This window comes from Fundulus heteroclitus, chromosome 22 (genome assembly GCF_011125445.2).
Source record: "Fundulus heteroclitus isolate FHET01 chromosome 22, MU-UCD_Fhet_4.1, whole genome shotgun sequence".
NCBI lineage: Eukaryota > Metazoa > Chordata > Actinopteri > Cyprinodontiformes > Fundulidae > Fundulus > Fundulus heteroclitus.
Window position 1 is genome coordinate 18,497,622 of NC_046382.1, and position 14,419 is coordinate 18,512,040.

General features: G+C 39.0%; 1 protein-coding gene across 1 annotated transcript in view; it reads left to right on the plus strand.

The window, feature by feature from the left end:
* Window positions 1-13,936, plus strand: part of wdr27 (WD repeat domain 27) — a 55,181-nt gene extending 41,245 nt beyond the window's left edge. The window contains exon 24 of the mRNA XM_021314664.2: window positions 12,490-13,936. Within this exon, the coding sequence (XP_021170339.2) occupies window positions 12,490-12,603 (114 nt within the window). The 3' untranslated portion in view covers window positions 12,604-13,936. The remainder of the gene's footprint in view (window positions 1-12,489) is intronic.
* Window positions 13,937-14,419: the final 483 nt, after the last annotated feature.

A 14,419-nucleotide genomic window follows, 5' to 3' on the forward strand; every position in this document is an offset into this window, starting at 1 on the left:
TGAACCAAAAAAGGACGGCATGTTACAAAAATGGGTCAGGCAAACTCTGAGTCAAAAGGCAAACCAGTTAAGGCAACTAACAAGCAGTCCAAAAAAGACAGGAACAGAAACAGGTGCTTAACAGGTCTGGCTGGCTCAGATCCTCGGGGACAAATGGGGTCAAAATCAACAGAAAAAAATAGGAACAGGATTATGCGGGACAGAGACTCAGCCGAATGCGTGGTAAGATGATCTGGCACTGATGACTGGTCTGAACGCAGTTTATATGGAGGTGAAAACAGGTGAAACCGGTGAGAGATGATTGCAGGCGGGGTGGAGCTGAGCAGGTGTGCAGAGTGAGTAATCAGACCAGTAATCAGTGCCGAGATCCTAGCAGAAATTAAAAAACAAACCAGAGACAGAACATAAACAATAACAGAAATCAAACAGGAAAGAACCCAAAACAGAAAACTAAACAGTAGCAGAGACTCAAACTATTACAGAGATATTACATTCAACTTTTCTGCATTCCGAGAGACTCCAAGTACTCCACAAAATGTATTTAAGGGCTAAAAGAAATGATTTTGCATGATATGGTCCCTTTGCAGATGATGACTGATTTAAATTGTCTCAAATATTCCTTTTTAATTTAACCTGTGGTGGGGAATTTGTAACGACTCTTTTAGGAAGTTGATAGTGTTTGGATTTGTGAATGGCGTCACACTCCTGTCGACAGACAGACATACTGTAGATATAGACGTAGATAGATCCTGCAGTGTGTGTAATAGTGTTGCCAGTGTTTATTAAAGATGAACAACTCCTTTGTAAAATGATTTATAGGTTTGTTTGGATCGCCTCAGAGAAAAATAATTTGCACCTGAAACCTTTCTAAATCTGCAGCAAAATCACAACCTTTGCATGACGACTCTTGAGACTAGATGACCGCCTGTTTGACCCAAAGCACATGTTTTAAATTTGCACATCCACATGTGTAACTCCATTTACAGAAAACTTTTCATCACAGCCGTGATATATACAGATTTTCAAGTTTGAAAATGGAAACTTTGGTCGGCAGCCATTTACTGACTGAGGTGATCTGCACAGTTTGAAAGCGCACTTAATCAGTCAGAGCAAACTTGCTCCACATCAACTCGTCTGGACACTCTGTTTTATTTGATAAGACGTGGATTAAAAGCAGAAACTTCCAAAAGAAAAAAAATGTTGCCACATTAGACTTCGTTTTGTTTTTCTCAGATGCTTGACATGCTGGTTTGTTCTTACAGATCCAGAAGAAGGTTGTGGTGACATATACCAACGCAAATACAGCATGTTTTATTCAAACCGTTTGGGTATAAATGTATACATTGTCCTCCACACTTATTGGCAACAGTGGTACAGATGTGTAAAAGTTAGTAAAAAACATACTTTTTTATTGGATTAGCATAGCATTACACAGAAAAAAACATGTTTTATTAACTTGCCATTTTTAAACACAAGCAAAGACAAATGGGCCTCTTTGTGACACCAGAATTACACCCCGACTGAAACAGGAAGTTATAGACTACTAATTACCATAAAGGTTTTTAAAGAATCTGATCAACTTCAATAAATGAAAAATCATGAATAATACCATGGTCACACTTTGTCTAAAAGAATATTTGGGGTGCCAATAATTGTTGTTCTAGAGACTTTAGACTCAGCAGAAATGTTCACAATGTGGGTTCGACGCTAGTGTTTCTTTGGTGATCTCATCCTAAAAAAAACTGCAATGTTAGTTGTGAACTGCTTGTGTAGATGTTAAATTACCACTGCGACAGCTAAAAATGTAAGATTCCCTAACACCTTGAAACTTAGGATGCTGTCATGGGGAGATGCTAACCCAAACCATCTTAGTTGTTAGATTTACTTTGTCTGCGTAAAGCATCAGGAGCTGAGGCACTGTAGGCATATAAGGCAGTTTATTTATTATAATAGTGTACATGAATGTATTCATCCTTTTCCGGATTTTAAAGCCTGATTTTCATAAAAACAGATGACAGAACACAACTATGTAAAAGTCCTTTAGAAAACTAAGATTACTTGGATATTAGGCTACCAATGTTGCATTTTTTTTTAACTTTTTTAAAAAATGTGTCCCCAACCCATGCTCACCTTGCTGTTTAGCCACATTTGACTACCAGATGTTCTCCATATTTGCTTCTTTGGGAAGCTTTTGATGTCTGGCAGAGGCAGATAATGTTATATTTTCCAAATCATTTTTCACTCATGCTTTCTCTTTTAATTCTTAAAAGATCAGGAAGCTGGCAGTTTTTCCACTGGGTTTCATTTCTTTGAGCCATTTCACTCTAGGCTAGAGTGAAGGGGCTCAGATTTTATTGTTACTTCACATTGTTGTCGTGCAAAATCTTGTGGGCTTTCACACTGGCTCTGCTTTATAAGCTTACTGGTGTATAGTACCAGCTCTGGAGCAACAAGAGGACAAATGATGAATGATTTACCATTCCTCTTATGGGCTAAATTAAAACAGCTTTTTTCAAACCTACACACGAACCATTTAAAGAGCATTCCTTACTTCATCCTATGTCAACAATAATTTTTCTATTTTCCATTTTGATTGATTAAAGCTTTGTCTCCACTTCACTTCTTTGCCGTATGTCACAACAACATCTAGTCCGTGATTGGCTGACGTGACACAAATTGACAGAAAAGTTCCCATTTCTGAACTCCTGTGAAAGTCATGACGAGTTTTGCTTCGCTCACGCTTTGCTGTAGTTGCCCTAATCGCACGGTTTCGGATCGCCAGAAAAGCATCCATCGCATTGCTACACATTGTTTCGCTCCTGAATGAGCCTCTACAAAGGCATGATGCGTAAATCACTCGCTCAGACCGTCTCATTCTTGTTCGGTGGAAACGCACCTTTAAAGAGGAGCACATTTGGTCAGGTGGTTTTATTGGTGTAGGTTTTGCACAATGGTTGCAGAAAAGGATATTTTCCCAGTCAGGGACAACAGAGACCCATGGCTTCATTTTGTTTTTGATGGCAATGTTCCAGCCACATTGCCAAAGAAAATTGGGGTTTGTGCGACTCACTTCACTTGTTTTGAAAGACTTTTACCAAAAGAAAGTTCTGACCCTACTCTTCTTTGTAAATCTGCAGATGACAGAGATGTAAGTACTTAAGGATTTGTCTTGTGTGTTTGCCATTGCTGTTTGGGATGAACAGGATTTGTCATTTAGCACAAGCTATAGGCCTAACAATAGGCCACTTCTTCATAACCTATGGGTGACCAAATGTCTCCAATTTCTGGGAAAAATCCCAGTTTTGGACAACTTGTCCATGACACAAGCTATCTATGGACATTTCCCAGATTTTAGCGTCTGCCGAATAATTTGAAAATGTTGTGCATAGAGTGTTAATATGGTAGCCGAGAAGCCAGCGCGAGTGAGCATGTTGCACATAACAACAGCTGTTACAGTAGCTGGTTGTGCTCCTGTTGAAGGAGGGCTGCCCTTAAAAAACAAGAAATAAAAGACCAGAGCGTGAGTTTGTCATTACTCACAGGGCACTGTCGTGTGACATTATAGTGTCAATTAATAAATTTTGTTTTGACTGGCCTCGTCCTTGCTGGTTGTACAGGAGGCTCCGATTCTGCTTCTGGGTCTGACTCAGGGTCAAAGGTGTACAGCTACACCGTCGTACATCTGCTGGCAGCTATTTTCACGTACATGAAGTGCAAGTGTAAACGTTGCGTTTGGGGGCCCGACCAGCTACAGCTTCTTTGCATAAAATAGAAACAGCTCAATCTGAAAGGACCTCAAAATAAGTGAAACTGGGGAGGTGAAATCTCATTATCGGAGAAAGATTTTTTCCAAAAAATTTAATCGACATGTTTTATAAAGCCCGTAGGCCTATATTAAAGGTTTAAAAGGAAGCATGATAGGTCACATTTAGATATAAAAATGTAAAGAAAATAGGACACATTGTTTTGTTCTGAGCTTTGGATCATGTGTCTTGTCTCTGAGCTGTTTTCTCTCCACTGCTGTGAATCTCAGTTGCAGAGTCTGGGCAGAGCTTTCTTCCCTTACTGACACAACCAGCTGTATAAAAAGGTTCACACACAGTGTTATCCAAACTTAGATGAGCAGTAAGTGAATCATGTGAATGACTTTCATGCTCTCACTACTGTATCATCTTTGTTCTGTGCAGCGAAGTGTAACATACAGCTGGTGTCCCACCAGACGTTTTAACTGTATCATTTCAATTTTGGCCTTTTGACATTTGAAAAGGTAATTTGCACCACTTAGCGGGGATTGATTTAATCATAAAAGTCTCAATGGTTTGAATCACACATGGCACAAAGCAATACAACTTAGTAATCAAAATTACTGACTGTAGTAGTTGGTTAATTGAAGCATTTGTGGACAAATAAAAATATCTCCCAATAAATAGCTGATTGATGGAACCATATTTTGCCTTTGGATAGTTTTGAAGTTTATTCTCAGTATCTGGATTTTTAATTGAGACTGGAAGAAACCACCTGCCGGTTTTATTTATTTATGTATTATTTTACATGCTGTGTAATCCTTCAGTTACAAAATATTTACAAAATAAATGCAATGCTAATGAAATGGAAGCGAACAAAACTAACAGATTTTACTTTCAAAAGTGGAGCCTTACTGCTTTCGCCATAGCGCCCCACTTGACTTATGTATGCAAAAAGCTTCATTAGATTTTATTTCATGTTCAATGGACAGAAAGACGGGAAGGTAGAAGAAAAAAAGAAGAGAAAAAGATTAGACAAAATACTAATCAGTAGAAAAGGTGAAAAATAGAGGAGAGGAAAAGGAGAGAGCGAGATGACATCCTCGGAGTCTGATTCTACACCTGCAAAGATATATATATAAAAAGAACAGTAAAACAAACCGATAAAGTATTACAGGTACAAACAACCAACCCCATGATAACATCACTGAAAAATACACAGTATTATTTAATACGCAAATATGATTATTTTGCGTATTTAATATGCAAATTAAACACATTTTCATGCTTTGTTATAGATATTTTCATTTTTAAATCTATATAAATCCAAGTGTGAATAAACAGGAAGAGTAGCGGAATAAAATAAAGTTTTAGATACAGCTCACTTGTGGATTGAGCTTTTTTTAGAACAGGCTCGTAGACACGTATAATAGGTAAGTCAAACCATAACTGACCTTCATGACTTATTGAATAAGGAAACGGTGAGGTGGTCAAGTTCCAGCACTTTATTTGAGAAACAGAGCTGAGATTACATAGATGGAAGTAATCGCACCCCGCGGGCCAGCTGCTGCCGTCGGCCCTGTTTCTGACTCCCCTCTGCCTCTTGGCTCCCACTAATACCTGACAGCGGCCTTGTCGTGAGACAAAACAACAATCATCATCCTATTCACTATCCCGCACAGCAGATATGCCAACATTGACCTTGGTAATCAGCGGACCGTGGAGCTGATATACAGTTCTCGTGTCTCCGGTGCTCCCATGTCCTATTTCTTTTTGTATTGTTTTGATCCATATGTATATATGAAGACTCACTGTATATAACTGAATGCACCTTTCCTACTCTGCACCTTCTTGTATGAGCCGATGTGGCAAGTGAATTTCTCCATTGTGAGATCAATAAAGCCTATCTTATCTTATCTTATCTTATCTTATCTTATCTTATCTTATCTTATCTTATCTTATCTTATCTTATCTTATCTTATATCGATGGAGAGAGATCACTGTTATCACTTTCCTATAAATAGCTAATCAATGACAGATTGGTAGAGGGAAAAATCTGGTCTCAATATCGTACCAGGATAATTTTTGCACCAGTGTCAGTATTCACATTCAATTCGCTTTCAGAATATGTTGGGTATAAGAGGTCTCTAATACCAGTGCACACAAATATTTCCTACAGCGTCCTTCACACTAACTAGCAGCCACAGTGTAAAATAAAAACAACAAAATAACATTAAAATACTATTGGGATCCAATGTTGGAGTTGGGAAATAAGTGGCATAATAAGACACACCTGTGCCACACTTATTGGCTGCTTTGCTGTCAAAACGTCATGCATCTCCTCTTTTGCAGTTAAGGGAGTTCTTAGTCCCCCCCCCCCCTATAGGATTTCATATTGTTGGCACAGACATTGTAAAGAATATTTTATTTACTTTTATTTATTTATAGAATCCAAAAATCAATCTATGACCATTTTGCTACATCATTTTTTTCATTGCTTTGTTGGTATTGGGAAAACCTTGAACATTGTGGCTGCCTGCCTACTTTTTCATGTATCAAATCCATCTTCCTTTCCCTGACAAGCTCGGTACAGATAAGTTACGTATACTGCCATAATGGAGGGTTGTTCTATACCACTCAAGAAACCAGTAGAAGCGAAGATCAGTACTATGATCATATTATCACAGTCGTAAATTTCCTACAAGCTGACACTTTCTCTCCTCAAGGCTGCCAGTGTTTGAGAAAAGTACCCATTGAAAATCTAATCCGTGCTGCATTTTTAAGTGTCATATTTATACCTGCTTTGAACTTTTGATTTGTGCTCTGTGGTATTTAGCCATCATAGCTGACAGTAACTTATATTATGTAACATGCAGTGCGTCTCCTGCGGGTCCTGAGTCTGATTTCACTTAGAATTCCTGAAAGGTTTCGAGTCTGACCATGGTCCGCAAAAATACAATAAATCAACAAAAATTGCTAAATGTTTGTTTAAAAGTTGAGTCGAATTGCGTCAGGGCAACTGACGACGCAAATCAAGTCTTTAAACTGGACCCAAACTATGAGGCCTGTTTTTCTTCGAAGTGCAACGTTTTGGAAAACTAGATAACTCACTTGAGCCGGTGCCCCCTGACCCGACCGTGACTGTCTCTAGTAAAGCTTCTCTCAATAAGCTCTGACGTCTGGTCCTATGGGTCACTCTAATTCCCAGTTTACTATTTATGTGTAGGGCAGCACACATTTACTGGAAGTATAAAATGTAAAACAACATTTTCTTTTTATTTCTTTATATTAAAAATTGTTATGTAGTTTTACTGTTGCATGTTACCATGAAAAATAATTGAAAAAAACCCATCTGATGAAGCAGGTAGTAGTGTCTTTTAGTGCTGGTCTCTGACCCTGTTAAGTTTTTTAAATAGCTGCTTTTGCAGTCTGGGAGGCAGGACCTAGACTGTTAATTAAGGTCTCTGAGTGAGAGGAGAAAAAGGCAACTCCTTTAAGGTTAAAGAAACGTTAAAGTAAGCTGCTGCACTACTTAACAGAGACCTATATACAGATGTGATGTTCTCATCCTTACTTGGCTATATTTTTGAAGAAATGTGCTTGTCTTTGGCCTTCAAGCACACTTAGAAATCCTTTGTGTATTTAAAAGTGGCTGAAACTTTCCCCCATCAAAGGCAGAATAACTTCTCGCCGGTTTATGATGCTTGAGTCATCCTCGGACCACAGCATGTGTGACTCCCTTTTCCAGCACAGTCATCTGCCTGCTGGTAAAAGATTTCTCCAGCAGTGCGTTAGTATACATGGGAAACAATGTTGGACGACAGCTGCGCCAAACGTTTTTTTTTAACCACATTGTTTTCTTCTATTTCTGTTGGAAAGGTTTTCTCGAAGAGATACCGTTTTTAATAACCACCCTGCTCCCCCCAGCCGCCTCCAAAAAAACAAATAAAAAATTGACATAAAGGATATTAATATAGGCACTGACATTTACACAAGAATCCCCAGGGATGGGAATTAAGGAAGCCGTTTATCATTTTTAAACTCCTGTAAAGTCATTTTACTCCGGGAGTGTAATTAAGTTTTACAACAAGACCTGATTTAAACGCTATTCAAATTTGTTGTTTGAAAACAAAGTGAAATTGAGCCCATTTCCCAACTTTCTTTAACTCTCTCTTTTAACCACTAGAGAATGAAACTAAAGTGACTTGTGTACCCGCTGAACTGTTTCACCTTTTGTCCCGTTACAACCTCAAGCGTCAGTCTGCTTTATTGGGATTTTATCAATCAATCAATCAATCAATCAATCAAATTTTATTGTCAATTACAATTTGCATTGCAATCAAAAAATCAGTTCCAGTACAACCGTCCATCACATACACTTAAACAAACAAACATTTTGGGGGGAACGATTGACTGAGGCCTTGCGTTGCCAAAGAACGCAGCCAGTCAGCCGCTGCTAAATAGCGCAGCCGTCAAGGCCACATTCCTCCAAACAGCCCCGAATCCCGCCTACACGGAGTTCACGAGGCGCTGCCCTTGAAACTGTCGAAGGAAGTGCAACAACATGGGGGATAGAAGGGGGGAGAAAAAAAGAGACAGATGTTTGCCTATTTATGCTCTCACCAATAAAAAGACAAACAACCGACACAAAAAACCCCTCATAGCACGAAAAGCACAAATAACACAATACGACATGTATGCAGAAGGTAAACATTTGAGACCTGTCGCGTGTGCGTAATTCATCAGTATTATGAGTATCAGTTATGCGTGTGTGTTTGGGCGAAAGTGTTTTATCTCCGTGAACCATCTCCAGAGGCCATTGTCCTTGATGTTATCAGCCAGCCCACAGTTCAGAGAAGCATCCTCAGGTGTCAGCGGGGGAGGGGGGTAGCCGGAGGCTTTTTCTGAGCACTCTCCACCATAACAATCCAGGAGTTGATAGGGAGGGAATCCAAATATGTTATTTGTTATGAGACAAGCTGCACTGCCTTTCCTGTCAGCTTTTAAGTCTTTTGCTGGCTCCACATAGTAAATCCAATTTTCCAAATTATTGGGCTTTTTCGCGCTTTACTTCCAGATTTTATCCCATCTCCCCTTGAGTTCAACCACCAAAGTCAGTCTGTGTTCCAACACAGGCAGCTTTTCGGCTTCGCTCCATTCACCTGCCAGGTTTGTCCGTTCACAGCCATAGTGAGCGCGTCATGCAGCCGGCAGCCTGATCAAGGCCAAATGGCTCCAACATCCGCTGTATTTGCCGATACTTCAAAAATCCACAAAAAACAATAAGTAGAGATCCCAGTATCCTTAATCCAATGTGAAAATTTTCAAACGTCCAGGAATGACAAGGTCTAAAGACACACCGTTTTCCTCCAGGAACTTAGGGTGTATCTCACAAAATAAGTCAAATCAGGACAGGAACGGGTCCCCCTTCCGTTGCCTACCTGTCGAAAAAATTATCAATAGTATTGAGAGACCAGCTTGTCAGTTCCATGTTTTTCAGAGTTCAGAGTTCGGTTGACATGAAGAAAGTGCTCAGAAGACAAGACACAAGACATAGCAAAGCAGGAGAAGGGGGGGGGGGGGGGTAGAAGCTGCAGAGAGAGAAAAGACACGACCGACCTCGGAGAGAGACAGAGACAGAAGCATTAAACCAACTCAGCGAAAACATTATTTTTCAAAATGTAAGGAGGAAAAATGCTTTTCAGCAATTTATGAAAATAGTAATGTACAGTGCGTGACTTGCATCAGTAAAGACCAATTCACGCGTGACGTCACGAGCAACATCCGGGTCATGCTGGTAGGCAAAAACAGAACTGTTTTCGCCTACCAGCATGACAAAACGGGTGATTTAGAGCGTACTTTTAGTTAGTTTATTTTTGGAATCTAAACAATGCCTACAACTTGTTGTGCTCCCAGTTGCACACAGAGGCATTCCAAATCATTGGATGGACATTTCTTTCGTTTACCGAAGGACGAAGAATGAAGAAAGAAATGGATAATTTAAATAAAAAGGATGCAGACAATCCCAATCGGGATTGTCTGCAAATTCTGTCATCATTCCATGACAGAATTTGCAGTCTACACTTCATCTCCGGTAAATACAACTTAATTTTGCACTAGTCATTGTTCTACTTGAATAATTATCTCAATAAAAATTAGGATATATACTTAAGTCAAGACGTAACCGTTTGTTTCGTAATAATATACGTACATGTACAATGTGCAAACCCTCTGGCATGAGTCTGTGAAAAGGAATAATAAGACAATATATCCAGTAACAGAATATATATTCAATTGTTGATTTAGAGCTACTTTACAGTGAGTACCCTAAAAATATTTAGAGCTGAGATTTATACTGTATTGTCCAATATTTTAGGTGAGCCTTCAACAGACGTAAACCATCCCGACTTTCTGCTGTTACACAAACATGTCTGAACATGTCCCGATATGAAATAGTTGTAGCCGTAAAGTGATTTCATGGCTTTCATGCTCTCTCGTGTGTATTGGCCTGCCGTGTTGATAAGGTATATGTCGCGGTACGGAACACTTGGCCAGCATTTCACAGACTCGCTCCATCCCTTTAGGCTTTTGCTGTATGGATGTGGCAATCGGATGCCATCAACCATCAACTTATTCTTATAACAATCTTGTGATACGTTATCTAAAGAACAAAAATACGTCGAGAACTCGTCGTTTCCTTTGTTTTCGTCTGCCATTGTGTTCGCCTTTTGCCTACCAGTCCTGCGCGCATGCGCAAAAAACCCGAATCAAAACAATAACAATGAATTGGTCTATTCAACTCCCTGTTGATCTGACACCCTGAAATAAATCCAGGGTAACCAAAGTCACCTAACTAGTAAACAGAGTTCACTTGTGTGCAATTTAAAGGCAAAGTCTGCAATTTTTCTGGAAGTTTCCCCAAGTCACTTTTTGAATAATTGTGTATGTGCAAGACCATCTTACCTTGCTCTCACACTCCACAGGGGTGTGAAGTAAATCTCCCAAATCCATTCTGGTCTTATTTCTTACTACTCTCTCTTCCTCTTCTTCTCATAAACTTGTACGCGGTTTGCTTCTTGCGACTCTCAGCCATGTTCAAAGTATACGGTGTAAACAGAGGAGCTACAATGAACGGCTAACACCGAAGCTAACTGCTAAGCTAACCGGATAAAAAAGAAGTTGCATCTGTAACTGTAGAGAAATGGGGTTCAACAATGTTTTGCTTTGGGGGTACTAAATACAAAGGTATGTCACACTTTTCAGATGTGTTTGTGTCACAAATCTTTGAAGAGCATGTAAATGGGCCTTTCCCCTTCGTAAATATACTCTAACTTGTGTTGTTCTGTTACGTAAAATACCAATGAAGTACATTGAAATATGTGGTTGCAAAATGTGGAAATGTTCAGGATGTGGGAATATTGTTTGCAAGTCACTGCACTGTATTCAAATGGGTTTCCTGCAAGAATTGTTCAAAGATGTTACTCTGCAATGAATTCTGGGATGTAGGAGTCACCTCTGCTAAACAGCAGTCAATTGTTGGTGGTCAGAGCAAGCCATACAGTGACTAAAAGTGGAGAAATAAATTTAAAAAATGGAGAAAACCGACTGCTTGAATTTATAGTGTTAAGGTCTGTTTTCACGACAAAATGAAGCTTTTACATTCTTGCCAAAGGGGAAACCAGTGATTCAAGATTGCCTCTTTAGTTTCTATAGTTTTGTTGCCATTCTTGTAATTTTGTGGTTTTCTTAAAACTAATATAAAAGTATTACTATTTAATTTTATTTCCTTGGAGTTTTTCATCCCTGGTTACACAGCAAATGTTTACACACATGAGAACCTGGTAATGGTAATCTTCAAAAACTTTTTCTCTGAATGTTAGTTTGTCTGACTCCCAATTTAAGCGAGTTTTGGAGCCAAGACACAACTCGTACTAAACACAACAGTCACAGTTTTGAAATGTAATTTTCTCACCCTCCAACTGAACCATCAAAACGATGGACGTTTCCACAGCCAACGAGGTGAGCTTAATGTAATTGCTGGTGGCTAATTTGTTGATAAATTCAAAAATCTGTACTCTTTGGTTTTCTCCATGTCTCTGGCCTCCAAATCACTACCATTTGGTAAATGCTGATATCTTAGCTTCAAGCACAGGTCAAAGCTTGGATCTGACAGTACTAATTACTGCTAGCATAGCAAGTGACAAACTAACATACAAAGATGTGATGTCATGAGACCATCCCCTACTGAAGCTGTTTGGCCTTGAAAGTGTTGAGGCAATGCTTCATCACCTTTAATTAGTCTTTTTGCTGACAGAAAATTTAGGAATAAAATTATTATCTTCATTTGTCCTTCTTAAGTATTGAGTAGAGACCACAGTGTAGAGTGATTTTAACTTACTGCAGTCAGTGTTTTATCAATCAACACACAGTTAATTCACAATGACTGACACTGGCATCTATGCCTGGTTAATCAAAGTCACATATCAGAATGTAGGTCAGCACCATGTTTTTTTTTTTTAGAATAAACGAGAGGTATGGAAAATCAATAATTTCCATAGGAAAGACCGTATTGGTCCTAACCTCAGTGGAAGGAAGGAAGCAGGGCTGTTGGTATGCAACTCCATTTAATAGTCGGTTGTAAAAGGAGGGTGTTGAATGACATGTTTGCTCAGAAAGTTCATCCAGAAAAGTAAACGCTGACACTGATGTCATTCTTTCTCTCCCTCTCATTCTCTCGCCACTCTAGCTGTTAACAGGAACCCTGGACGGGAAGCTACGACTGTTTCAGTCCAGCACGGGCTCCCATTTGTCCCATGACACCAGCGCTGCTGTGCATTGCGTTTCTAACGTGACTGCCTAATTACAACTGGCTGCAGGAAAGGCCATGCAGCTTTCATTAAGGCAGCTGAAACCCACAGGCAGGGTTTTTTTTAAGAAAGTAAGAATTTATGTGTTTTGTTTCTATTGCCTTTAGCTTAATAAAGATCAAGAGACATGCAAAGCATTAGTGCTTTTGTATGTTTCTCTTTTTGTTTGCTATGAATTTAGAAAATAAGCAATACATTGCAGCTTGTTCATTTTAGCTAATCTCCCTGTGTTTACTTATTTCCTTCTGACGGAGATTCAAAGGAATGTCAGAGTTCCTCAACAAATCCTTTGATTCAGTTAACCACGTTAATGTGATGTGTCTGTATTTGACAACTGTGGCGAAATTTGCCAAAAAGCAACATTGTTATAAGTCCTTCTAATTTCTTAAACATTTTGGACGCTTAAGCATCACAATAATTATTGTTACACACTGTATGTGGAACAGATGTATACTATCACAGGCGGTGGCCACTTTTTAGCAAATCAGCACGTAGAGCCATGACATCAACTGGGTGCAACCTTTTTGTCTGCCAGAAACACAGATGCTCCTACTGTTCATACTGACAAAACGCCCTTCAGTTTCCTTAGCTGCGTATTAACTTTTTTTTACCTGAAGCAAATGTAATGACAGAAATGTGTATGTTGCATATGTATTCGGAGTAAAGTATCACAGATCTTTATTATTGACAAGGTTTAAATGGATTCTAAATATTTGCAGTCTTCCTATCATGCCATCTTGATTTGTTGAGTTCCATTTTATGCAGATGATATGCCAGTTTGCCAAAGCCAGCTATCAAAAAGCAATCTCAAGAAAATTAGATTTTCTTTATTATAAGCCAGTCAAAATCCAGATCCACCTCTATGATCATAATTTGCCGCTAGACCTCCACAATATATCAAATTGTAATTGACATTGTAATGTCAGTGTGTGTGCAATACCGCCAATGCAAAGGACTACTTGTGCGAAATATTATATTTCATTTGAATTGGATTCCTCATCTGCATAAAGGCTAAATAATATATTTGGTCAGTAGGAGGGACTCTAACATCTCTCAATACCCACATTGAATATATATTTTGTAATGTCTGAGATGTTGAATCTCACGTAGAGTGGTCATTACAGAAATTTTCCGCATTAGTATAACAACTACATATTGCTAGTCAAATGCAAGAGTCCCTACTTTACACACAAACATAATTCTCTTCTCTGCTTGGATACATCATGTTGATGTTCCTTTTTAAATCATATAATACCTCATGCTTTTGTTTTCTCCAGAATAAAAAAAACAACATCCTTCTACTGGTGTTTTGTAACACCTAATCAAATAGTCTAAAGAAAGACTTCTGGAAAATAATGACATTTCAAGCTTCACTACACTCCCATCCATTACGGAAGATAGTGTACTTGATGCATTACGTGATGTCGATGCTGAAGATGGAATGATAAATCCACTCATGGGCTGCTCACTCCTACCTCCCCCAGACCGAGTAGACATTTCAGAGGAGTTCTCATCTCTTTCTTGTTCACTGTCCAGAAGTCTGCTTTTGATTTCTTTTGTCTTTTTGGACTTTGTGCTTAATTGAATCCAAAGGCCGATTGCCATCCGATTTATGTTGCTTTGAAGTTATAGAGTATGAGCATCCACATTTCTGATCACAAATTCTGATGTTGGGTCTGTCAAAGGTTATGTTTGTATGTAGTATGTGGGATTTTGTGTCTGTTTTTGTCCTACAAAGACAGATATGTACTGGCAAGGCTGGGTCTACCCCATCATGGTGAGCTTTAGTGTTCCTCCAAGCAGATAAAT